The sequence below is a fragment of the Podarcis tiliguerta genome (assembly GCF_965153285.1).
Source record: "Podarcis tiliguerta genome assembly, chromosome: 4".
Lineage (NCBI taxonomy): Eukaryota > Metazoa > Chordata > Lepidosauria > Squamata > Lacertidae > Podarcis > Podarcis tiliguerta.
This window is the reverse complement of record NC_139537.1, coordinates 95556633-95582763: the sequence shown is the minus strand read 5'-3', so window position 1 is coordinate 95582763 and position 26131 is coordinate 95556633. Positions and strand designations below refer to the sequence as shown.

At 40.8% G+C, this 26131-nt stretch overlaps 1 protein-coding gene across 11 annotated transcripts in view; it reads right to left on the bottom strand.

The window, feature by feature from the left end:
- Nucleotides 1-26131, bottom strand: part of DACH1 (dachshund family transcription factor 1) — a 344636-nt gene that overhangs the window by 9882 nt on the left and 308623 nt on the right. For all 11 annotated transcript variants that reach the window (XM_083435828.1, XM_083435830.1, XM_083435822.1 and 8 more), the window contains 3 exons: nt 25072-25219; nt 19791-19934; nt 19286-19354 (listed from right to left, as the gene is read on the bottom strand). In XM_083435828.1, coding sequence (XP_083291954.1) covers nt 19286-19354; nt 19791-19934; nt 25072-25219 — 361 coding nt within the window. The remainder of the gene's footprint in view (nt 1-19285; nt 19355-19790; nt 19935-25071; nt 25220-26131) is intronic.

The following is a 26131-nucleotide window of genomic DNA, read 5'->3' as shown; positions in this document are numbered from 1 at the left end:
CATAGAAACTTTAAGACGATTCCATTGCACCTTTTAAAAAAACTATGGAAACTGATGTAGAGCAGATCATAAGGATGCATAGCTAATAGCAACACAGTGCATCTCCGATTAGATTTTACAATGGGATACAGTAACGTGAAGCATTCTTCCCACAATAAAGTGATGGCTTGCGACCATGGTTACTATCTGCAATGCTTTTAATGTCCGTCACTAGAGCTGGTAACATGAATGGAATTAACTTATGTCATGACTGGGCTTGCCATTTATTAGCTACAATTGCACATCTCTCTCTCTCTCTCCCCCTCCCTCCCTCCCCCCAATCCAGTTTGCAATGAGGTAAAACAGATGCATCTCCAACACACATGCAAATGCATATGTTGTATATCTGTGTTACATTGCCAATTTCCCTGTCAGTACTTTGAACAGCGAAGGCTTTCCTCTCTCGTAGTCTGAAGGACCTTATGAGGAAGGGGGGGAAATGAGATTGGAAAATGTCTGCCTGATGGCACACACTCTTGAGAGTCTTGTCCTCCCTGCTTTGAACTGCAAGGGAGCTTTCCATTTACGTATTTTCCAAACCATTTGCTTTATGCATTTATATACATATGCGCATAAGCAAATAGTTTAGAAAAATAATGCATTCACTTCAAATGGTAAGGGTAGTGGGAGGGAATGACCTCCCCCCCCCCATTGTTGATGTAGTGATGAGACATCCCTCCTTCGCTCTGCCTTCAGACTGGTAACAATAAGGCCTAGATCTGGGAGGACTGTACAGTACATAGGCAAGGATTCTGAAAAAAGTTCCATCATTTTCCATCAACTGCTATTACACACACACACACACACACACACACGATGAGATTGTGTTTCACTTGCTAAGCCATCAAAGGTATGACTTCTCTCACTGTGAGGAACATCCCTTTCTTGTCATTTGAAGAATCCTAGGGTAGGGAGGCCTCATGCCACCAATTTTTCCTCTAAAGAGAATATAGAGAATATATAGCTGTAACCAACTTCAGGATAGTGTAGGAATTTGGAAATGGCCATAAGAAAACAACTACCACTGCTCCATAGCTTGCTTCACTTGTTAGTTTTAGCAGACTCTTAGTCTGCTAAGAGTTCATCCAATTTACAGCATTATTGGTTTTATGATGTTGTTTGGATATTTCCTTCTAAACTTTTACTATTTATTTTGATTTTAATGTTTATTTTGTGCTGCCCTGGGACCCTTGGTTGAAGACGACAAATTACCTTACCTAAATAATCAAAACATTTACTCAGATGAAAGGTCCAGTATATTCTCTGGAGCTTACTCCCAGGAAAGTGTCCATAGCAATACGAATTGCATTGTATATGCCATGTGCCCAGATGAAGCCAGAAGTGTAATATTTACAATGACTCCAATGTCATATATATAGAGCAGCCAAAAAACAACAGTATTGCTGAATACAATAAAAATAAAAATTAAGTATGAATTCTGGAAAAGACTTGTTGCACACTGTTGTTTCTAGTGCAAAGGGATGTGGTTGAAAAGCACATCTCTCTTAATGCAGGGAGTTATTTAGTTCTTGTTTGTGTTTTCCCACTGATTGTTTATAATAAGGGAAATAAAGAAGTCAAAACCTCAGGTGTCTCATATTCTAAGGCCAGTTTTGCTATCCTTTCTATGATACCTTCCATCACAACCTATGCTGTTATGCTATGGATGTTTTTCTATACTAGTTCCGAGATAACATCTCTGTTGTTAATAAATAAGGATGGCAAGAACATAACAGGAAAAAAATGCTGAACAAACTGTATCCCTGTCAGTGAGAGCCAGGCTACCCAGTGTCTCAGAATGGAGGATAGGTTTTGCTCTCACAGGAGAGTATATCCATGTGATTTTTATCCTTCATTGCCATAGCAAGGGAATGAGTGCTGTTATTAACTGCCGTGATGCTTATTTAGAGATGCTGTATGGTAACGTTATGAAATGGCAATCTGAATTTCGCAACATACATTTTAGTCATGGCAGTTTACCATCCTTAGAAAATGACACTTGGGTACTGGTGATTAACCAAAAGGATATTGGAAAATAAGGCCAAGCTTATCAGAAGCCACAAGAGTTATATTACTAGGAATGAGCTGATGTTTTGAGAGATGAAGAAGTTGGCATGGTCTTTAGTGGGTGTGTTGATGTAAAGCAAGCTGGTCTAGGTAAAGCCAGTGTAAAGTTGAACCAGATCCAAACTCCGTTCAGAAACAGGGCTACTGCTGGCTGAGCCTCCCTACGCCTGGCAGAGGGAAAGCAAGACTTTAAAACAGTGTTTGAGTTATATTATTACCGTAGATTCCGGAGTATTAGGCAACTGGACGTATAAAACGACCCCCCCAATTGGCAGAGCCAATTGGGGGGGTCGTCTTACACGCTTTGGGGACGCGGGTGGCGCTGTGGATTAAACCACAGAGCCTAGCACTTGCTGATCAGAAGGTTGGCGGTTCGAATACCCGCGACGGGGTGAGCTACCGTTACTCGGTCCCTGCTCCTGCCAACCTAGCAGTTCGAAAGCACGTCAAAGTGCAAGTAGATAAATAGGTACTGCTCCGGCGGGAAGGTAAACAGTGTTTCCGTGCGCTGCTCTGGTTTGCCAGAAGCTGCTTAGTCATTCTGGCCACATGACCCGGAAGCTGTACGCCGGCTCCCTCAGCCAGGAAAGCGAGATGAGCGCCGCAACCCCAGAGTCAGCCACAACTGGACCTAATGGTCAGGGGTCCCTTTACCTTTTACCTTATACGCTTCGGCAGCTTCGCTGGGACGGCGGGCTCCTGCTTAGCATCGCTGGGCAGCTTCCTCCCAGCGTGGAGCCCGCCGCCCACTGCAGCCACACCCGGCGTATAAGACGACCCCTGACTTGGGCCAGTCACAGTCTCTCAGCCCCACTCACCTCACAGAGTGTTTGTTGTGGGGGAGGAAGGGAAAGGAGAATGTTAGCCGCTTTGAGACTCCTTAAAGGGAGTGAAAGGCGGGATATCAAATCCAAACTCTTCTTCTTCTTTGTAACCTCTTTCACAGGGTTAAAAAGTCATCTTATACACCGAAATCTACGGTACCCTTTTAAATCTATGCTGGGTTTCCAAATCATATAACTGAGCTGAATGACTTAGGATCAAGCCTAAGACTCCTCTCCTCTGGTCCTGCGCCCCCCTGCCTCCCCCCCCCCCGACGTTTCTTTTCAGGACTTAAAATCTGCTGGGCTTGGCTTAGCCAGCTCGGTCCTTTTTGAGATGGGATGGGGGAGATAAACCAACACATTTCCAGCTGGGGCATGTATGGGGGAGTTAAACTGACATAGCCCAGCTGTAGCAAGAACCTCCAGGCTGATCTGTAGATCTGCTGGGTACAAACTCGCTCATCCCTGCGGCCAAATGTTTGCTCCTTCAGTATCATTTAGCTATAACTGGGCTAGTATTGCAGTGATAGCTGAACCCAGGACTAGCTTACATTGATGCAAAAAAGATGCATTGACAATGGCCCAATTTGTTTATAAATGCAAGCATTAAAAAGAAAAAAGAAAGCAAAAGGGGGAGGGGAGACCTCAGTGGTGCACATAAGACAATTTATTGCCTAACATGTTTAGAATATTTCAATTCTTCCAGTGGGCAGCTCTGATTTAGTCAAAATAATGATGCTGTGGGAAACAGTTTTGGTTTCTCTTTGAAACTACTTTAAATGCATTAGGCAATAAATTGTCTTCAGTGTAGCTTTTAATGTGTTCTTTCCTTTAGTTGCAGCTTAGCTGGGCCATAATATGATCAGGCTAGCCAACAGTTAGAATCTGAAGGTGAAATACCAATGATTAAACGACAGGCAGAAAATGCTTTAAAAACTAAACTAAGCCTGGTATTGTATGCTAGCCCTGAGTACCTAGCACATCTGACACATCAATATAAACAGAATCACTTCTATGATGATGTAAGTAAACAGAAATTCTATGAGGAGTGATTTAAAGAATTTCAGGATTACTATGAACAACAACAAAAATCCAAGAATGCAGTCTGCTATAGCAATTCCTTTGGTACCTCCTCCTTTTGCTTGACAAGATATTGCTTCTATGGCAAGTGTCCATTTTTAGGGAGTGTAACTGCAATAAGAGGGAACGCGGGTGGTGCTGTGGGTAAAACCTCAGTGCCTAGGACTTGCCAATCGTATGGTCGGCAGTTCGAATCCCTGCGGCGGGGTGAGCTCCCGTCGTTCGGTCCCAGCTCCTGCCCACCTAGCAGTTCAAAAGCACCCCTAAGTGCAAGTAGATAAATAGGGACCGCTTTATAGCGGGAAGGTAAACGGCGTTTCCGTGTGCGGCGCTGGCGCTGGCTTGCCAGAGCAGCTTCGTCACGCTGGCCACGTGACCCGGAAGTGTCTTCGGACAGCGCCGGCTCACAGCCTCTAGAGCGAGATGAGCACGCAACCCTAGAGTCGGACACGACTGGCCCGTACGGGCAGGGGTACCTTTACCTTTTTAACTGCAATAATAATGGTATACATCTAATAAGTGTGAAGCATACAGAGCATAGGATTGTCCTCTAGGGTATTTCTGTTTTAAGACCCATTTTAAGGTAGTTTTCAAGGAGTTTTTGCCATTGAAATACAGTGCGATCTATGCATTTCCTCAGAAGTACCGTACTTTTCCGTGTATAAGACTAGGTTGTTGGTTTTTTAACTAAAAAGTAATGTTTAAAGGGGGGGGGTAGTCGTATTCACAGGGGCAATCTCCCCCCATTTTCTTAATTTGGAGCCCCCCAAAATAGGGGGAGTCTTATACACGGGGGCGTGTTATACACAGAAAAATATGGTAAGTCCCACTGAGTTCAATGGTATCTATTCCCAAGTAAGTGCATTGATAGGATCACAGGTTTAACAATTCAGACTTAGGTGGCAGGCAATCTGATGGCAAGACCTGCTGGGATGAGCAGCTTAAAATGCAACAGAGCTTCAGCTCAGCCAACTGCCTTGCGGCTCAGCTTTGCTAAACCAGGGTTGCAGTACTTTTCCATGTATAAGACACCCCCATGTACTGTGGTACCTTGGGTTACAAACTTAATTTGTTCTGGAGATCCGTTCTTAACCTGAAACTGTTCTTAACCTGAAGCACCACTTTAGCTAATGGGGCCTCCTGCTGCCGCCATGCCGCCAGAGCACGATTTCTGTTCTCATCCTGAGGTAAAGTTCTTAACTCGAGGTACTATTTCCGGGTTAGCGGAGTCTGTAACCTGAAGCGTCTGTAACCCGAGGTACCGCTGTATAAGACACCCCCTATTTGGGGGGACTCAAATTTAAGAAAATGGGGGGGGGGGGAGTGGCCCAGAGTTGTTGAGCTTTTTTGGGGGAGGGATTACCCACTGTTGTTGAGCTTCTGGGGTGGGGGGGTTGCTTAGGCTTAGGTTTGGGTTTAAGCAGCTGCTGCAGCTGTTCTGCTGCTAAATGGGATTTGGATCTGGTATAAGTTTATGCTAGTTTAACTGACACCAATTTGCTTTACCTCAGGTTCCTGTGAACTGGGCTGCTCCCTTTAACTCTTGCAAAACGCTGAAAAGATGTCCACTGAATATTAGTCTCCAGCCTCTGAGGAGCTGGGGCCCACCATTAACCTTCATCTGCACTAATAATAATCTCAACTGTAATGTATTTTCCTTGCTTCTTATGTTTGCTTGATTGACATGTTACACTTTTATCTGTACACCTGCATTTTTAATGTGTGCAGTGGGCCTGGGCCTGTGGCAAATATTGAGATTAGTGGGTGCAAGGGTTAGAGGAGAAAATGTGATAGATAAATAAGAGAGGTGCTTTTTAGTTTGTGGTAGTTCCGTTCTTTTACAATACCTGCAGCTATTTGTGCTGTGCTGTCGCTATCTTCATTTAACGACTCCACTTACTTGTATTAGAAAATTTCTGTGTAGATAGTCTATATAATTCTCTGCCTCGTATAGAGACAAGAGCATGCATAATAGGTAAAGGATAAGCTCTTTCTAAAGCGAATTATTTCGTCCTAGGGACAATTTAAAATCTCTTTCTATTTACAAGTGCCACTCTCTCAAAGGTGTTCTTACAGAGTTCCTGCTTCTGTGCCATATTTGTTCAACAACAAGACGTGTCTGCCATCTGTTTTTAACATGCCGCTCTACTAATTTCTGAGTTTTCGAACTCTCCAAGCAAGAATTTTAACCAATCAACATGGGGGAGGCATTTCCATATGGGGCACAACTCTTGTTGCGCACCTCTATTGAAGCAACTTGTTTTCATTGTCCTCCAAACCCACAACTGTTTGCATAGTTCAAGTATGGGTTTATTATTCTTACAGTGTTGTACTTATCCTTGAAAAATGAATCTCCAGTTCATAAATCTTATTATGCACTATGTTAAATTTTGTATAGCAGCAATTTTGCATTGTAACCATCTCTTTGCTTTCCTCCATTACTATCCGCTACAATATTAACTACTTGATACATTACCTTGGGATATAGGTGGCCCCCTTCTCAAGTAATAGCCTTAACCTTTGCCTCTGAAAGACTAATCACTGTCCTTTTAGATCCATAACTTTTATAGAAATTGCTTTCTGCAAAGCACTTCATCACATTTCATCTCCTAATGCTCTCCTATTCTGATTTTAACACTACAGCTTTAATATTCAGCATGGGCTCATCTTTTGAATTCTCCTCCATACAAGACGGTGCTACCATTACTTTAAATGAATGCTTTTACTGCACTTGATTATGACCTATCCTTGCAATCATGATGTTTAAAGCTGTTTATTCTATTAGAATACATGTAGCTGGCTTTCCTCTGTTGTTGGTATTTCAATTGTGTTAGTTCTGTTTTCCCCTTCTGGTTATATTTTACAGGAGATAAAAAGAAACTTGCAACTAAACCACTATATTCACAAAAATAATTGTATTGATTTCGGTTAATTCCTAATGAGGGATCACAGTTCAGAAAAAATGAACTTGTAACATTTCATAGAGCAAGAATTTTTTTGGAAAACATTTAGCACAATATTTTTAGTTTGCAGCATTGTCATTGATTTGAATAGAAGCAGGATTGCATCTTTATTTTTAAAAATGTTCCGGTGGCCCAAGTGACTCAGAATATATAATAAACGTGTGTGTGTTTTCAGATGTTGTGAGCCTAAAGAGATTTTTCTGAACACTTCAATTATAAAAACATTTAAAACATACAAACTTGCGCAACTTTTATTTTAATGAAGATGAGAAGTTCATTAAAGAAGATAAATATTTCATTAGATGTTAAATAAAACAAAGAGAATTTTTGGCTTCTCTCAGCACAAAATTCCTTTGAAAGATTAATTAATACATGCAAATTATGCAAATTAGACCCATGCAAATATTTTATGAAGACAATTAAGGGAACCATTAATTACTGCTTTTTTTTGCTTCAGTGAGATTCATTCATTTAATTTTAATTTCACTTTAACTGTTCTGATGTATAATCTTGCAGCTAAGAACTTTATCTTTCCTGGTGGGTCACTTAAACTTATAAATTTCATCAAGTGAGCAGCAACCAGAATCTGAACAGATACTCTTTGGGTTATGTTCAGTATCAAGAGAAAATTTTGACACAATGCACTTCGAGGAAGTGGGAAACTGAAAGAGAATGTGAGCTCATTCTTGGACAAGGTTCAACTGCTGAAAAAGCAATTAATTTGCTTTGGCTGTGCTAATATAGGGGAATTAGAAAGTGTGACACAAGACAAATAGAAATAATTAGTTCTCCAAAATGATGTTCTCATTAATATGGTTTGAACAGTAGAAATAAAAAAACCAACATTATTGTGGTAAATCTGCATTCTCTCCCTAGCCACAGGAGTCAGAATAATGCAAGAAACTGCATTTCTAAAACCTTTAAAAATCCCTGTAGTATTTTTTTCCCTTTTGGAAATTTTCTAAAAGCATACAGTAGATCTGATTCTTCAATTCCATTTCCCAAAAGGATTTATGATTGAAAATGTATGTTTTCAGAGAAGTAAATCCTATTGTGTTCAATGAGATTTACTCAAAGGTAAATGTGTACAGGATTTCATCTTTCTGTTTTAAAGTGTGAATTGTCCCCTCCCTCTTTCCCTCCTCTCAGGCAACATACCTCACCCCACACAAATAAAAACATACTGGTAAATCCCAACTGTGGTTTCTGCATTGTTTATTTAAATCAGATTTTATGGGATACGGTAGGCGATAATGCATAATGTGCTTATACTGTCATTTAAGCTGTGGTAGAAGTAGCATTATCCTATCAAAAGTTTCCCTAATGCCCTCTTTTATATTTGATAGCATAAAAGTTTTCTCCTTACTGAGTCTTTAAACAGGCAGGTACTCAGGAAAGTAAATTTTCTACTGCTTTACATATTAATGCTTGTTGCCCATAGGAGCAGGTAAGGATTCTCTCATGGAGCAAATAGTGAAAAAGCGAGCTTACTCGGGTTACAAATAAAGCAATAAAAGGCGATGTTAGAAAATAGTGACCCTGTTAGTGACAGTTCCTATGATCAGCATTTTCTGCTGCAGTTCCTGTGGCACTTAGCACTGCAATTATGTCTCCATATTCAAGCCCTCTGCCTGTTTCAGATACATGCTTAAGGTGCTTTTGTTCATGAAGCCCTAAACCACTTGGGGCCAAGCTACCTGGGAGACAGTCTTCTCTCATACAGATTTGCCTGCACACTGAGGTCAGCAGAGGCTCTTCTGGTGGTACCACACCTTCTGAAATCCATCCCCAAAACACTGGAGAAATGGCCTTTACCATAATAGTCTATGTGGGCCCAAAAATATGATGAGTGTCTGTTAAACTTACCTGTTTATCCAGGTGTTTCTTGATTCTTGCACCTACGACCAGCAATTATAGCCTCTGCTTAATGTTTTAATGCAATTACCGATATTACTTATTGAGGTTCTTATGATTTCTGTTGTTCTGTTGTTTTACGGTTGTTGTTATAATAATAATCTTTATTGCGGTCCAACATGGATTCAGAATAAAATACAGATTCATACAGACAACCCCCCAGGGAAGGGAGACCGAAGCGTTATTTGTTTAGTCATGGGTATGTTGATCTGTTTTACAGTTGGATGTTTTATATAAAGTGGTGTAAAACTAAAAACATACCCATGGTTATGTCTGAATGAAGTAGCCACGCAACACAGGTATATGGCTGGTGAACCAACAGTATCCATGAGAAGCTACTCCAAATGCTATAACAAATAAACAGTGAACTTGAAATCTAAGAAAATACCCCCCCCCATAAAGAATAAAGGTACCCCTGACCATTAGGTCCAGTCGTGACTGACTCTGGGGTTGCGGCGCTCATCTCACTTTATTGGCCAAGGAAGCCGGCGTACAGCTTCCGGGTCATGTGGCCAGCATGACTAACCCGCTTCTGGCGAACCAGAGCAGCGCACGGAAACGCCATTTAGCTTCCCGCCGGAGCGGGACCTATTTATCTACTTGCACTTGACGTGCTTTCGAACTGCTAGGTTGGCAGGAGCAGGGACCGAGCAACGGGAGCTCACCCCGTTGCAGGGATTCGAACTGCCGACCTTCTGATCAGCAAGTCCTAGGCTCTGTGGTTTAACCCACAGCGCCACGTGCGTCCCCATAAAGAATACCTTTATCTATAATAGCCAATTAATGCATATGAAATAATTGATTGGGGGAGATATAAACTGGACTTAAATAAATGCAGATGATAAGTTTATAATAATCAGGGAACTTTTAAAAGCACCCCAGTAAGCAACAGAAAGAAAAGAAATGCAATTAGCTTTAAGCCAGAGCTTGACAGATTTATGAGTCAGTATTTTGATGAGTTCCTCAGCTAATGATTCACCAGTCACCTACAGAGGTTAAGAAATCCTTTTGTTCACTGAAGTATTTTTTCCAACCTTCTTTGAAGTAATCGGGTCATGAATTTCCTTACTTACAAGCCACGCAAAGCTGAGCAGCCTTAGAACAGGAAACCGCTACTGTACTGCAAGGTGGAGAGCCTTTGGCTCTCTGTAAGTTGTTGCAATTCCCAACTCTCATCATCTCCAGCCATCTGGATCAATGGCCACCAGGGTTGGTGGAAAGCTCCATCCAGCAACATCTGAATGGCCATAGGCTCCCTATCCATGCTGTACTGGTATCTCCTCTCTTGGTTGCCATGAAAGCTTAGATCAGCCTGGTCCAAGGCAGTTTTCATGTATCGCTTGTAATATCTCTTTTTCAGCCTTTCCTCTCGAAATCCTCCTCACATGATTCACCTACCAACATGACTGCACTGCAAAGTTCAGAAGGCATTGAAGAAACCTGAAGGTTAATGCTGACACAATGTGAGCAGTGGATGGCAATGTCACAACATATCCATCACTTCTGCTCATGGGATCAAGGGTGTTGAGATCATGGATGTAGTATTTCTGCATCACCATCTACCAAGGTGACAGTGGAAGGTAAGAGAGGCTGAGGATTATTCAAGTTCAGATCAGCCAAACTATATAAAGTTGTCACTGAATTTTTAATGGGAGAAACAGTTCTTTTTGTCCAAAATTGTCATGCTTGGGACCTCAACAACTGGCTTTTCTGTTGAAAACTTGAAGTGTTTTCTAACATTGTTCACTGTAAAAATAGGAACATTTAGACCTTTTTGCATTCTAGAAGTGGAAAATCCTTTCTGTATTATTCTCACAAGTAATTTTTTTTATCTATATTGTACTGCAAAATTCATTTCCTCACACCTTCTACTAGTAAGCTCAGGTGGTGAGTGCTACCAGGATTGTAGCCAAAACAGAGCCATTGATAAACAAGAGGAAGGTATAACTGTCAACATCCTTAGCATCAAGATTTGCAGAAATACCAAAAAAAAAAAAGAGGCTAAAAAAAACCAGGCCAGTGAGGACCAAACATGGTCAATAGACTTTGGATGTAGAGCGATGATTAGAAAAGAAAAATGAAATAAAAGTTATGGGGAAAGTGAAATTGGCTGGCTGCAATCCTGAACATAGGAGAGAGTACTGTTTCAACCTGTATCCAAAGAAATTGAATTCTATGTGTTTGAACGGAAGGATCAAAATGTCTTGACATCAGAAGGCTGAGTACCCTACATGCCCAGAGATACTAATGTTTAATGAGCACAATACAGAAAACAGCCTGCAAATCTATCCTCCTTTTGAAATTGGTGAATGGATGATATGGATGTACAAATAATATTTCTCACAAATTATATAACAACTCCTAATGCAGTGATCAGCAGTGCTAACAGATGCATATCTACTCAGAAATAAGTCTCTTAGAGTCCAATCCTGGGCTGTGTCCTAGGTGAGCAAGTATAGGACCAATAGTTTGCATGGTGTGACCAACATTCTCCTTGCTCCTGAACATTCCACTTGATTTTGCAATGCTTTTGCATTCATTTTACACGTTGGTTATTTGAAAATTGTTTAAGAATACCATGTTTGAAAAAAGCTTTCAGTAGATTAATCATTTATTTCACAAGAAGAAAAGTTATTTAATTTCATGCATCTCTAGGAAAGCCAAGTTATAAAACAAGATGCAGGTTGGGCTAACTGTGAAACATTTATGTCTGCAACTTTAGAAATTATTTTGAAAGAAAGTGAAATGACTAAGTTAGCATGCTTTAACTTTGCTTTCTTAGGTGATAAATAGAATGACTGTCTAGTTTAAAGGTGTAGCTAACAATGACCTATGAACACTATGAAACAATAGCCTATTTATAGGTTACTGCCGGCAATCAATACCACCTTTTGTTTAACTTAATCAAAGTTGTCTTTAATTGATTAGCTTGGGCTGAAAAGCTGCCAAAATACCGGAGTTCAGTGCCAAGCGACAGGAAGCAAATTTATTATTGTTTAGTTTCTGTGCACTGCGGTAGAATTCCACTGTTTATTCTTGGTTGAGAAAAAAAAATGCAGTATGAGAGTACATAATTAGTGCATGTTTTCCTACTGACTATTTGGGTATCAATTATAAAAGAGACAGACAAACCAGAGAATGTTTCAAGGCCATAGACTGTGCTATTAGTTTCTGTCTCCATTCTGAACCTTTTAAAAGCGTTCAACATAGCCCCAAAACAAAACAGGTAAGCATAAGGCAGCTGCTAGAATTAATACAAATAATGTTTTCTAGAAAAGAGCTACAATTCCTCACTCAGAGCTGCAGGCAGCTAGGATAGAGCAATGGGGACAGCCCCATTTACTCAGCTTTGTTGCCTACCAGTCCCATGAAGCAGGCAGCAGTCAATTCTTTTGACCTTTCAAGGGACTTTTTTTGGAGGGAGGGTTGCTTTCTCTTGGGCAGAGAGAGAGAGAGAGAGAGAGAGAGAGAGAGAGAATGAATATGTGGTCAGCATCTGTATGGGGAGTATGGCTTGGCCATTTTGTCTATTTTCCCTGGTACTGTTATCAGACAACAACAGCATCATTTTGTGCGAGTTGGTGATTCCTGCATTGCAGGGGGTTGGACTAAATGAGTCTTGGGGTCCCTTCCAACTCTACTATTCTAGGACCCCTGCAGTAGTTGGTTCTGTTGCAGCTAAAGAAGTCTTATGATGGGCTGGTGAAAGGATGTCAAGGCCCACAGAGACTATAAGGAGAAACCGAAGCCTTCAAATATGAAACAAAGATCGGAGGTGTAGCACTAAGGCACACTGTGATTTCCCCCAAAGGGGCCCCCTTTTCTTGGTGAGAAGCAAAGGAAACTAAGAACGAGTGTTACTGTTTATCTCATCTACATTTTATGGCCTTATAAATCCTCTTTTCCCAGAGTCCTAATATCCATCAAAGCAGGGAGTCAAATCATTAAAAATCTGAGTTCAGAGTAACATTTTGTTCAATGTACTCTCTTGCCTTCCCTTTGATAAACTCATAGTTCATTATATAATTGCCACCTCATTTTTTTTTAAAAAAAACCCCACACCTCATATTAGCATCAGCTTGTTCTGACTTTCTATTTAAAAATGGTATGCAAAGAATGATGGCCTGCATCATATTAAAAGTATGTATCATATTAACATAGTATCATAGTAAAAGTGTGTATATACACACACACACACACACACAGTAGCACCTCAGCTTATGTTACCCTGGGGTAGCGTAAGCTTCGGGTTGCAAAAGCGGCAAACCCGGAAGTGTTTCACTGCACACACATGCGCAGAAGCGGTCTCTCCAGTTGTGGAAATCTCAGGATCCAACCGGAGCTCCGGAACAGATCCCGTCCGCAACCGGAGGTACCATTGTGTGTGTGTGTGTGTGTGTGTGTGTGTGTATATATATATATATATATATATATATATATATATATATACACATATATATATAAATTTTGTTGTACACTATCCTGATTTTGTTTTATGAGGGGTGGTCTACAAATATTTTATACTTTAATTAATCAATGACTGTTGCTGTTTTGATTAAAGGGGGGATACTTACAATTCAGCTCACCTGTTCTCTTTTTGCATCTTTGCACTTGAGGTACGGAACCTGATGTGAATTATTGCGCTTCAAAAGTTGTTATGAATGTATGAGCGTGGCCACTTTAGAGTGGGATGGTTGATCCTTCAAATTATTTGCATTTCAGATCTCTCTGATAGATGACTATTTGTTATATCAAAGGACTAGCAGTGGAATCCTATCCATGCATCCTCAGAAAATAAGTCACTGAATTCAGTGGGGCTAAAAAAATTACAGCTCCACAAGTGATTGAAGCAACCATCCATTCATGCTGGCTGCTGCTATTTGGTGATAGGAGAGGTCCTCCTGAAAGTGAATGGCCACTAGGGGTGCTGTTACACCCCTAAGTACTAGTTTTTGGAAATGAAGCGCATCTGGGTAGGGTAGAGTTTCAGTTACAGCCTCCAGGCAGTGGAAGCACTGCAGCTTGCCAGGAGTTGGAAGGTGCAGGGCAAGGTTGGAGCTACATTGGCATACTAGTGTAGGAGGGCCAGCTTTGCTTCACTGGTGGGCCCATGAATCCCCAACCTTGCCACCACCTTGGTCCTCCCACTCTTGGCAAGTGATGCTGACGGGAGGCTATTGCTGCAGCTCTGCTTCACTGGTCAAGCTAATTCTAGTACACAGGAACACATGGGTTGATAGTTACTTGCCTTTATTTTAAAATAACAGTTGAATGCTAAGATCTTCAGCTTTCTCTGTGAGATGGCTAAGTTTTGCTTGTATAACAAGGTTGCTGCCATGAAGATAGAGAGACTCCCACTTAGGTTGTGAATACTATGTGTTTTCTCCAAATAAGAGATGTGATAAGACAATCCGAACTGATTATAAAAGCTATCACTTGTCAGGTTTGCTAAGCATATTTGTTCCGTATAAACTTTTTCAAAACTAGAGTATGTTTCTTTGTACAATATAAATATCACTGTCAGTTTTATTAATTTATTTATTTTAAAAGGAAAGGGAGGGAAGCTTTCAACTATAAGACAAGTATGTTGCAGAAGAATTGCACACAAACAAATGCTCATTTACTCAGACTATTATACTCATTAGACTTGTTTAATAATAGATTAAAAGGACTGCAAATCCGTTTAGAAAACAATTCCGTTTACTCTTTCAGTCAAGTGGCTGAAGATTTATTTGAGCAATTCTTATGTCTGCTAGTGGAAGCTCCTGGCAAAGTTTGGTATAAACCTCTACCGCCTGTTAACAGCTTCTAACCAAAATGTCTAAAACATAGTCCTCTCCTTGTACCTCCTCCTAAACTCCTTGATTCACTGAAGTTGGCAAAAGTTGGCCAAGCTATTTGCTTTTCACTCCTTCTCATGTGGTTGGGACAAAGAGAATAACTCTGTCAGGGGTTAATTTGTGGGCCAAATAACTGAAATTTGATGTAATATGAATTAAATGACACCACTTAAATTCTTCAATATTCTTAGCTTTCAATGACATATATAATGGTACCTCGGGTGACAGACACTTCAGGTTACAGACTCCGCTAACCCAGAAATAGTACCTTGGGTTAAGAACTTTGCTTCAGGATGAGAACAGAAATCGCGCGGTGGCGGCAGCGGGAGGCCCCATTAGCTAAAGTGGTGCTTCAGGTTAAGAACAGTTTCAGGTTAAGAACAGACCTCCAGAATGAATTAAGTTCTTAACCTGAGGTAACACTGTAATGCTAAGTAATATTGACTTAGGGTGAACAAGTAATGCCCAGGCCCCCAGAGAGGATATTGTGGCTGCCTTGATTCTTGTCCAGTGATTCTGCTGCTGCTCTGCACTGAGCTAACCCATGGTTTGGCTTAGAATGTTGTCCAAATCTGTGCTCATGGTTTAGTTCTCCCCAGACCAAAACATGAGCTGTATTATAATATTGTCCTATGGTTTACAGCTCATGGTTTGTCTAGGTCTAGGAAAGATAAGCCACAAGCCCAAGTCTGGACAACATGCTAAGCCAGACCATGGCTCAGTGTAGTGCAGAAGTAGAACAACTGGAGGAGAAGAATGTCAGAAACACCAAGTCTCCTGAAATTAGTAGTCCCCCATCTTTTTTTTTACTGAAGTATTTATAAACCACACACTCATAAAAAATATCAAGGCAGCGTACAATAATATATGCAGGTACAATAAAACATAGGATACCACTACAAAAATTTAAATGAGAAGTAAAAAAAATGATTGGTCAATCTTTAACGAAAATGCCCAACTTCCAGATTAAGGTTCTGAAGCACAGAGGTTCAGAAACATTACTTGGTTGTATCACCTGACTTCAGGGTTACAGAACCTCCCCTCTGTATATAATATTTATTTTCCCAGCTCCTAGGATTTGGAGGAAAGAGTCTATTCCTGGCCTGGTGCTATAGTTGGTGACATTATGCTAGTATCTGGGTATGTCCCCAGACATGAGGTTGACAATTTGCATGGTGCCATCTACCAACAAAGGGCAGTGACCTTTTTATATGCCATCTAATCAGCCATTATGGAAGGAGATGCTTCCTTTGCCTGTCATACGATGTTGTAGAAATTAGAACTGCACACGCCACTGCTTGCATCAACTTCAGTAAAAGGTAAAGGGACCCCTGACCATTAGGTCCAGTCGTGACCGACTCTGGGGTTGCGGCGCTCATCTCGCTTTATTGGCCGAGGGAGCCGGCGTACAGCTTCCGGGTCATGTGGCCAGCATGACTAAGCCGCTTCTGGCGAACCAGAGCAGCGCACGGAAATGTCGATTACCTTCCCGCCGGAGCGGTACCTATTTATCTACTTGCACTTTGACGTGCTTTCGAACTGCTAGGTTGGCAGGAGCAGGGACCGAGCAACGGGAGATCACCCCGTCGCAGGGATTCGAACTGCCGACCTTCTGATCGGCAAGTCCTAGGCTCTGTGGTTTAACCCACAGCGCCACCTGCGTCCCATCAACTTCAGTACGAATGCTCAATAGGATTTAAACTTCCAGGCTATTAGAAAATGCAAAAATCAAAATGCTGCAGTGGCCTGTTAAGTACATAAGATGATCCGTGCAGGGTCAGACCCAAAAAATAACTTGTCAAGTATCCTGTATCTCACAGTAGCCAATCAATTGCCTATAAGGGGTGGCACATTAAGTAATGCTCTATATGTACCCGTTGAAATGAAATTTGCAGGAGGATAGCTACAGTCAAACGAAAGCGTCGACACATCCTCTTTTGATTTATTGTTCTGTGCTCTTTATGGGGCAATCTCTAGAATCAGCAACTACAGCACAACACAGCAGCCTGTTTCCAGACAGGAACTAGACCCAGGCATCATATCAAACCCGCTTTGCCTCAGCTTATTTGCACTGGCTAGCTGTTCGCAACTGCTTCTAGTTCAAGGGGTTGAACACGAACTTTAAATCACTGAAACCTAGGCCTTTAGTGTCTTAAGCAGCATTTTCTTCCCTGGGAACTAATCTTTAAGACCTACTGGTGAGGAAAAGCCTCCTTCATTTTGACAAGCTTCTCTAACACACTCAGTATTTCAGAACCAAAAGATTAATGACTCTTGGTAAATAGGCAGCTGTCCTATCAGCACTCTGATTTATGTGTAGCCAAGAGAAATAACATATATGTCCCATTATTCCATGCTGAATATATTTATGACAAAGAGACGATGGAAGCTCTTTTCTACCTAGCCTCTTAGATTATAATAACCTAGAGAAGGCAGGAGGTCATTTTCAAATCTATCTGATGTGGTCAGGTATCTCCCAAGCATCCTTCTAATGTCAAAGGTCAGAGAGTATCATATTCATTGATGCTGCTTGTCAAAGCGCATATGGTTCTTCCTCTTATCCTCACAATGGCCCCATGTGAGGTGGATTAGTCTTAGAGATAATGAATGGCCCAAGGTCAACTAGTTGGTTCATGGCCCAATGAGGATTTAAATCCAAGGCTGTCTGCTCAGTACTAGTCAGAGATACCACTCCACCACTCTGAATTTGGTCCTGAAGTAACATGCTTAGGGGTTGGCTGTGAAGATGGCTTCAGGTTGGGAGCATCACACAGAGAGGAAAGATAACTAAACGGGGAATTCAAAACTGCTGTATGTATTTTAGACATTTTTTAAAACTCTTAGTCAAACACAAGAGTTACAACCAAAGCATGTTATTTGTGCTTAAGTTCCACCTGAATCACTGAGACAAGTTAATTCCTTCTGATTTCAGTGGGATCAAAGAATGACTAACACTCTCTGAATTGGGTTTCAATATGTTTAATTCTTTGTTGAAATGTGGCCAAACTTTTTTTTTTTCCCCTGGAACAGGAGAACAAGAAACAAAATCCATGAGATATTCTCTCCCTGAGGAACGTCCTCCCTTCATATGTCAAGGAGATAAAGGAATACACAACTTTTAGAAGACATCTGAAGGCAGCCCTATATTGGGAAGTTTTTAATGTTTGATGTTTTATTATGTTTTTTTATATATGTTGTAAGCTGCCCAGAGTGGCTGGGGAAACCCAGCCAGATGGGAGGGGGGATAAATATAATAATAATAATAATAATAATAATAATAATAATAATAATAATAATGTCCTTTGAGCATTCAGACATAATAGAATTTTAAAAAATGAAGAGTCATTGAGCTAATATAGTTATTTATAAATTTTCTGGAATTCAGGCAATAAGACACCAATTAGGTAGATGAGCAGGTAGTGAAGTTATGCCCACTTCAGATTTTGTAGTCTACATAGTCTGATCAGTGATCACTCATTACCTAAGTACTGTCGCTGCTTCTTTATTGAGTTCACACCTCACAAAATAATTCATGGCATCTCTTGGGTTGAGTTTCCTGGTGTGTGAAAATAAGCTTCCTGTACCCTCTTTTTTGACATGCATTTAATAAATGTGTTGCTTATTATCTTTTTGAATATTTTCCTATAGTACAATGGCAGGCAAAACACCTTAGAGGAGCTAGGATATGAGATTCAATAGCAGACTAAAAGACAGCAAATGAAATTTTTAGAGTGATTGACTTTAAAATGCAAACGAAAGGCATCTCAGAGAGATTACTTCAGCTAATCATTTTAGTCTTGTCTTTGAAGAATGTACCTTCATTTAAAATTGAAAATAAATGCTATTTTTTGCTGCTCAGTATTCATGTAAGCACATCAGCAACCACAAATAGAATAAAATAAATGCAACCTTCAGAATTTGCTCTTTATTAATTTTGTGTGTGTTTGCTATCAATGTATTTATCTATCCATCTCTTAAAATAATTAGCCATGGAATATTTTGCAAATATGGGTGCAGTTGTACCATCAGTTATATGTAAGAACTAATTAATTAAATGACACTTATTGAGGTATAGGATCATAGTTTGCTGCTTATATCCTTGGATCTGTTACATAAAAACTCTGCCTGCCTCCCTTAAGATAATTGCAGAGTATTTACCAGTCATTGAGCTGTAATGTTTCTGTCTTGAAGATTACCTACCTGGTTAAGTCAGGTTTTTGTTGTTTCTACCTTTACTGACAAAGCAGTCTTTTTAATAAAGATGTGGTGGCAAACACTTTAAAAATATATTCATCTTAGCCACACTAAATGCAGTTCTGCAAATTAATTATTCATCTTTAATTGCATTATATAAACAGAAATGACCTGCTAATTTAAAGGAAATCTATCAGTGCAAAATGAATTCTCTTCTATAAAAAAAAAGCCAGATGAACTTGACCTTGTATGAACTTGTTTTGATGTGGCCCAGATGGTAGGCTGCATGCTTGAATAGCGGGCTAGAGCAGAGGAAAAACTAATATAGTAAGATCTAGATTTATAGCCTTTTGCAAATTCCTACCTTGTATTGTCCTTTCAGCATCTGTTCTGCCCCCACTGCGGTCAGCTTCTATCTCTGGGGTCAGAGAGTCTAAAAGCACAAAAAGGTAAGGCTGACACATATTTCACTTCAGTCTCAAATCCCTCTTTTTACAACCTGTTACTCCAGTCCTGAATTACAATACAATCAACCTTTGCCCTGTTTTTAATGTTGAACAATGACTGGGTGCCAGCACAATAATTTTTCAATGAGCAAGATTAATGAGAAATAGATGTTTAAAGCAGAGTCAATAACAGAGAGCTGACATCTCAAAGCATTTAATTTAATAAAATCATCGGGTTTAATTCCCCTCCCCGCAATAATATAGAAATAAAAGATTGCAATACAGAGGAAAAGCCGCTTGCTATTTTATCTCTATTGCAGTTGGGAGCAACTAACCACCAACTCTCTTTCCAATATGACCTTTCTCCTTCATACTACTTGAACCATGCATTAGTCTAACAAATGCAAAAAGGTGGCTTCTTACCATTTAGGACCCTGAGATTATCTGTGGAAGCTGCCTGTTTCAGTGTCTGTTCCGCTTGTTCTCGTCTCTTTGTTTCAAATTCAAGTGCTTCCTGCAATTTCCTCTTGGCTTTCTTTTCCTTCTTTAACCTTTTCTGAATTATTGCTGTCATGGAAAAAAATCTATTCAAGTTCAACCCCAAAACCTTGACTTGAACACTTTATTTACTTTAGATTCTTAATAGCTATGACAATACTAAATATAAAATATTACATATATGTACTCATCATTTATTAATAGTTCACTTAGATCAATTTTCATGGTCCAGTTTTATACACCAGGAAAAAAAAAGTTATAATGAGCCATATCTTCCCTGGATTGACATAATATTATTACATGGCATTCTGCTAAAGTTGTAATTATGCAAGCAGAAACACCAATCCAGCTCTTTAGGGTTGGTGTCCGTGGCTTAAAGCAGTTTTAATGGGCAGGAAAGAAAGGATTTGTTTAAAAACCCAAATGTGTCACGAATTTCAAAACATTGCATAGCGTCAACTGATGTGAGCATCTCATCTGGAACCTGCCTTTCCAAACACTTTCACATGCTTGCCATTTTTGTTTCTCAATTCTGCAAGCTCCTCGCAGGTTAATAATATTTCCTTTCGTGCTCATAGCTGCTTGTTCTTTTCTCTTCCACAAGGTGGAGTTTGCAATGGAGTTGAGCTCAGGTGACAGACTGCTTCACTCCTGGAAGCATTCCAGTTCACGATGATTTTCTGTCCTGGATCTGCATAAACTACTGGGATAAACAAGCCCATGTAATCTTTCAGAGATTCCTCTTCAGCTGTGACATGTTTGAATTCCTTCCAAGGTACCCAAGCCTATTAACTTTCCACTTTCAACCTTCATCCTCCTCCTCTTTGGGCAAGTGTCATTAGCTGCCTTCCTTGCCCTCTGCCGCCCTCCCTCTAGCAGGCAGGAGGCGAGTGTACATCATGCTGACATCTACAGCAGGACAGTGCTCATTGTCAAGTCAAACATCAGGCAGATGCACGGTTGTACAGCAATGAAGATGGGATTTATAAAATAAGGGCTCTTTTAAAGATGCACTTTAAAGGTCCTTGTGGTGCCAAACCATTTTAAGAACGTGTGTGAAGCCAGAATGCAGTTCCCACCATGCCAGAAACAGCATTCATACGGCAAACAAAGAAAGTTCTTATTATATTTCAAATGTGAGGTTGAAGCACCTTGAGCAGCTCTGTGGTTTAATGTTTTATTACAACCACACTGTTAACAACCTAAATGAATACATGGAAAGCGCAGGTTGCTTTCTGAATTATGTGTTTGTTGTAGCTTATCCTTTGTAGCTAGGGCTGTGGATTTCACAGCCTCAGAAAGTAATGTTTTGCTGTGCACCTAACCACTTCAGAAATACGATGCTAGTTTTACTACAATCATAGCAAAGTCTACAGTCAAAACAGTCACTAATTAGAGGATAGGAATGGAAATCAAAGGAAATGAGACGAGTAAACATGTCATGAAGCATAACTCATAAGCAGCTTAGGGTATATACGCCCCTATATAAGGTTCCTGTGCTGTTCAAAGCACATGAAGTTTTACTAGTAGTTCATTAGCTCAGCTGTTTGCTTATAAGCCCAACATATCAATCCTTAGCACATTTGCCTGGAAGGCGGCTTCATTGATCTGATCTGTTAGGGTGCCAAAAGACTTTAACTTTTGGGGTGCTTTGTTTGCTTACTTTGGTCATGCATCATCATAATATTCATAATACTTTGGACAGTAGCATCAAAACCGATTTAAGGAGAAAAGCTCTATTTAGCCTTTCAGTTCTAATTGGGTGGACCCTAGTAGCTATTTGAAATATTGGTGGGAAGGGGAACCTTATTGATATGAATCAGTAAGTGGAACTACCATATGCCTAAGGTAACTGGGGTCCCCAGCAATTTCTAAAAATAGAAGAGGGAAAACCTTAGCATCATAAATTCCATTTAAAATAATAATAATCTGGTTATAACACTTTAAGAGCACTGGAGTAGATTTCTCCCCTTCTCTTTGGTAAACATAGAGGTAGAGGTGTCTCTACATCTTCAAGACCTGCTTCTGTGCTGCCACCATGTGACAATCCTGTGGTCATGGAAAAACCAGCAGGTTCTCATTGGAAGATCAGTTTGGTTTGTAACAGTCCACCAAATATCCTGGTCCCAGGCTGGTTAGAATTTAGACGTCAGCAAAACTTTAAACCTGGCTCATTAGCTGACAGGGAGCCAGTGCAGTTCTTTCAACACAGAGAGGTGAAATCTATACACATATAAAAAACGCTGTGAAAATGTTTTTTAAAAAAATTTTTTTTTTGAAAAATACATTGAATTTGACATAGCTCACTGTCATCCTCTAGTGTCACATTTGTATATTTGCACATTACAACACACTTAAAAGGCTTTATTTGCAGTTGTTTAGCTGAGTCCTAAGCACCCTAACAGCTGCATTTCACACTAGCTGCAGCATCTAAACCAGACACAAGGGCAGCCTAACATATAGCACATTACGGTAGTCTAATTGTAAATTCTAATTCTACGGCAACTTGGCCAGGGCATCCCTGTCCAGCAACAGTTGTGCATGCCAACTGAATCTGGTAATGAGCACTCTTAGCTACTGAGTTCACCTGGGCCTCTACTGACGGTGATGGACTTATGAGCAGTCCCTAAACTATGCACCTGCTCATTCAGAAAATGTGCAACCCCAGGCAGAGCTGTACACAATTCCATCTTGTCAGGATTTTGTAACTTCAGCTTGCTTATGAGTGCATCCAAGCACTGGCTTAGGATATGCAGTGCCTTTCCTGAATCAGATATTGCAGAGACTTCTCCATGCAACTTTATCTGGGCATAAAATAGCACAGGGGAGAAAACTGTGCCTTGTGGCACCTTCCTGTGCCAGCCGGTAGAGGCACGGCCACCCAATGTTCGTGCCTGAAACTAACCCCACAAGCAGGAGTGGCCTCATTCTGTTCTAAAATTGGTCCTGAAGCCAGCCTAGAATGATTCAACTATAACTGCAGGTGAAATGACCACCTTGCCCCCCAAAAGTATATTGCTGACTGAGTGGTAGTTGGCAAAAATCTCTGGCAAAAACCACCACCTCCTTCAAGGGATCAGGGACCACCCCAACACAAAGCAAAACATTCACCGCACTCTGGATCTAGCCAGTAAACCCTCCAGAGCTGACACCAACCAGCTGTGATGGACATTGGTTGAGAGAGCTGCACAGCTGCAGGAGCCATGTCCACATCCTCAGGCATTAATAACTGAAACTGATCCCACAGTATCAGACATGATGGTGCACTGGATATGGTGATAGACGTTGCATCAATGGTGGCACTCAAGTCTACCTGGAGATGGGCGTTTTTGTTCTCAAAGTGCCATGCAAAACCATCCAGTGGGCCCCCAAGGGCTTCAAGACTCTTATCCCTCCACTAAATGGCTACCTGAGGAAGCAATGGAAGTGGCAAAGTAGGCGTTCTCTGCCAGCTCTGCCACCATGCAAAAGGCAGGATTATGTGCTCTTAAGCATGTTCAGTCACTATCGCAACAAGACTCGCACCGCTTGTCCACCAGCTATCTCTGTACCTGTTTCATTGCCTGTAGCTCTAAGATAAATCTAGGGGCTGCTGGGCCCCTGCAATTTCAGAGAATGTGAAATTGGGTCTATGCCCTACCATGCTTTGCCATTCCATAGAATAATTAGGCTCTCAGTAGAACTGCCAGGGCTGGCTGCAGGACCCCCCTTGCCGCCCCCCAAAGCATTCAGGAACATTTTGGAATCCGTCTCCAAGGGCAGAAATTTTTAATAGGAGCCCCATCACTGCAGTGAAGGATTGATTCCGTCAGACCAAACTTCAAGAGGCAGTGGATAGCAGCGTAATTTCAACCCCCTAACATACAGACCACCCGCAGCCCCAGACTAGATTGCAAGTGTGCCCTACCATACATGTTGAACAGGTGACAAACTGAGAAGCCCCGGGGTTTTCTTAGAAGTCCTGAGCTGCCTTAGAAGTGCACTGATTATTTCTAATGTTATGGGGGGTGGGGGAGAGAATCCTTTTAAGGTATTGGGGTATATTGGACCCCTTCCATTATTTGCTATGAGCCCAGTATTGCACCTAGGCATTTTGTCGTTGTTTCTCTTTTGCTTTCCCTTTCGTTAACATTGTGAGGACCAATGAATCCCAATAGTGGTTTTTTTTGGGTGGGTGTGTTAAACTATGTTTTTGGAATGTGATACTACTAAAACCTATTTCCCCCTTTTAAACTAGAATCATTTTGAAATTTATCATGATCTTTAAAGGGGGTCTACTAAATGTCAGCAGCAGATTGGTGCTATTAAAAAAAAAAAGGTGAATGAGGTTTAACGAAGAGTTATGGTTTCCCAGGGTTTCTGCTCTGCAACCTCGATTTGCTTTTAAGATTACCTAACAGTATTCTCTTGACCATGCTAAGCGCACAACACCCACGAGAACACATGAATGGGGAGAAGGAAAAGGGCCTGATTTGGTCAGCAAGAGTCCAGGAAAGCCTCCAAGTTCCTTTTGAGCGCCTGATGATATCATCAGACACAAAAGGGGACTGGCCGATTCATAATTAATCCAGGGAAAATGATTAATTTTCAGTTGTCCAGTGAACATCTGGGCAATTAATCCAGTTCTCCTGGATTCATTACAAATCTTCCCAGGGATGTCAATCTGCTCGTCATTAACTTTATGTAGATTACCTAGCCCCAGTTGTGGTGTCATGATTCCAAACTAACTTTATCCCTTTACCTATGAGGTGCAACTACCAAATGTCAGGTCCTAAAGTAGAATAATAAAATTTAAGTAAGAATCACTTGAATATCCCTTTTTAGAAACGTGTTTTGGAAATAGCCAATGAATTAAAATTGACCTACATCAAATAATATAAATATCCATTTTCACGATATGCTGTCGGAAACATTGTGAATTCCTTTTGACCTTGCTACTGTCAAGACTGTGGTGAAGACGAGAAAAATTTCTACACTTAAAACCTACAGTGAAATTTTTGCACTGAACATTGAAGCGATGTAATTTTCTGTGTGGAACCTTTTAAAGATTAGAAGGGTCTTTATACGAAACCGTATGTTGTATCATTGGCAGTTACTCTTGTGCAAGGGAACTAAGGCAAGTCATATGTGAATAGTGGCACAGTATCTTTGGAAAACTGAGATAATGCATGAACCCTATAAATGATTATGTTTCTATTATCGTTACCTCTGTTCTTCTGTTCCACTGCCAACTGTTTTTCAAGTGTTTCCCTCAGTTCTCGTTCCCTGAAAAGTTCCATTTTCAGCTCTGTCTTTTCCAGCTGGACTTGCTTCTCCTGAGCTCGAGCGTTGTCTATGGCAACCTTCAACAGGCCCTGTTGGGAGACAAAGTTCAATGCAGTAATCTTCTGAAATATTAAGCTACCCAATCAATGTCTGTTAGCTATGTAAAATCCCAATAGTAACCTGCCGGTACATTATAACATGTTATCAAATCATAGCACAGTTGCAGCAATGTGGAGAGGGAAACAACAGAAATAGTACAAAACCTCTTGACACTTTTATTCATATAACACTGGGCAACAATTTTTTACTTTTTGAATGTTGTCTAGATTTCTACAACTGATTTAGGGTATCTTTGCACTGCTGAATTAGGAAATGGCATCCATTTCTCTCCATCAGGTCAGGTTTACTGTAAACTGAATGGTGGGCATTGATAAAGGTAAGTACACGTAAATTGCATGTTGCTTCACCATTTTTCAAACTTCAGGGCTTGAACTTCCGTTTCTTGGAACTCCTGGAATGCTCAGCGGCAGGGAGGTCTCTCTTCAGAGTCCAATAGTAGTCAGCCATCATGACTGCATCCCAGCGACCCTGATACCTGGTCTCCATCTCTTTCATGTCCTGATAGAATCTCTCCCCCTGCTCGTCACTCATTGAACCCAGGTTCTCAGGAAACCAGTCCATATGTGAAAATAGGTAGTGCATCTTGACGCTCATGTTGCAGCCCAGGTTTCTGAAAGCAGTCAGCATGTTGTTGACAAGTTCTGCGTAGTTTCTGGCCTTATTGTTGCCAAGAAAGTTCTTCACTACCATAACAAATGCCTTCCACGCTTCCAGTTCCACTTCGTTCATTGAGTTTACGAACTCTGGATCTCTGATGAGCTGACGGATCTGAGGACTGTCAAAGATGCCAGCTTTCAACTTCTCCATGGTCAATCCTGGAAAAGCCTGGCACAAGTAAGTGAAGCAGTCACCATCCTTGTCCAGAGCCTTAGTGAACTGCT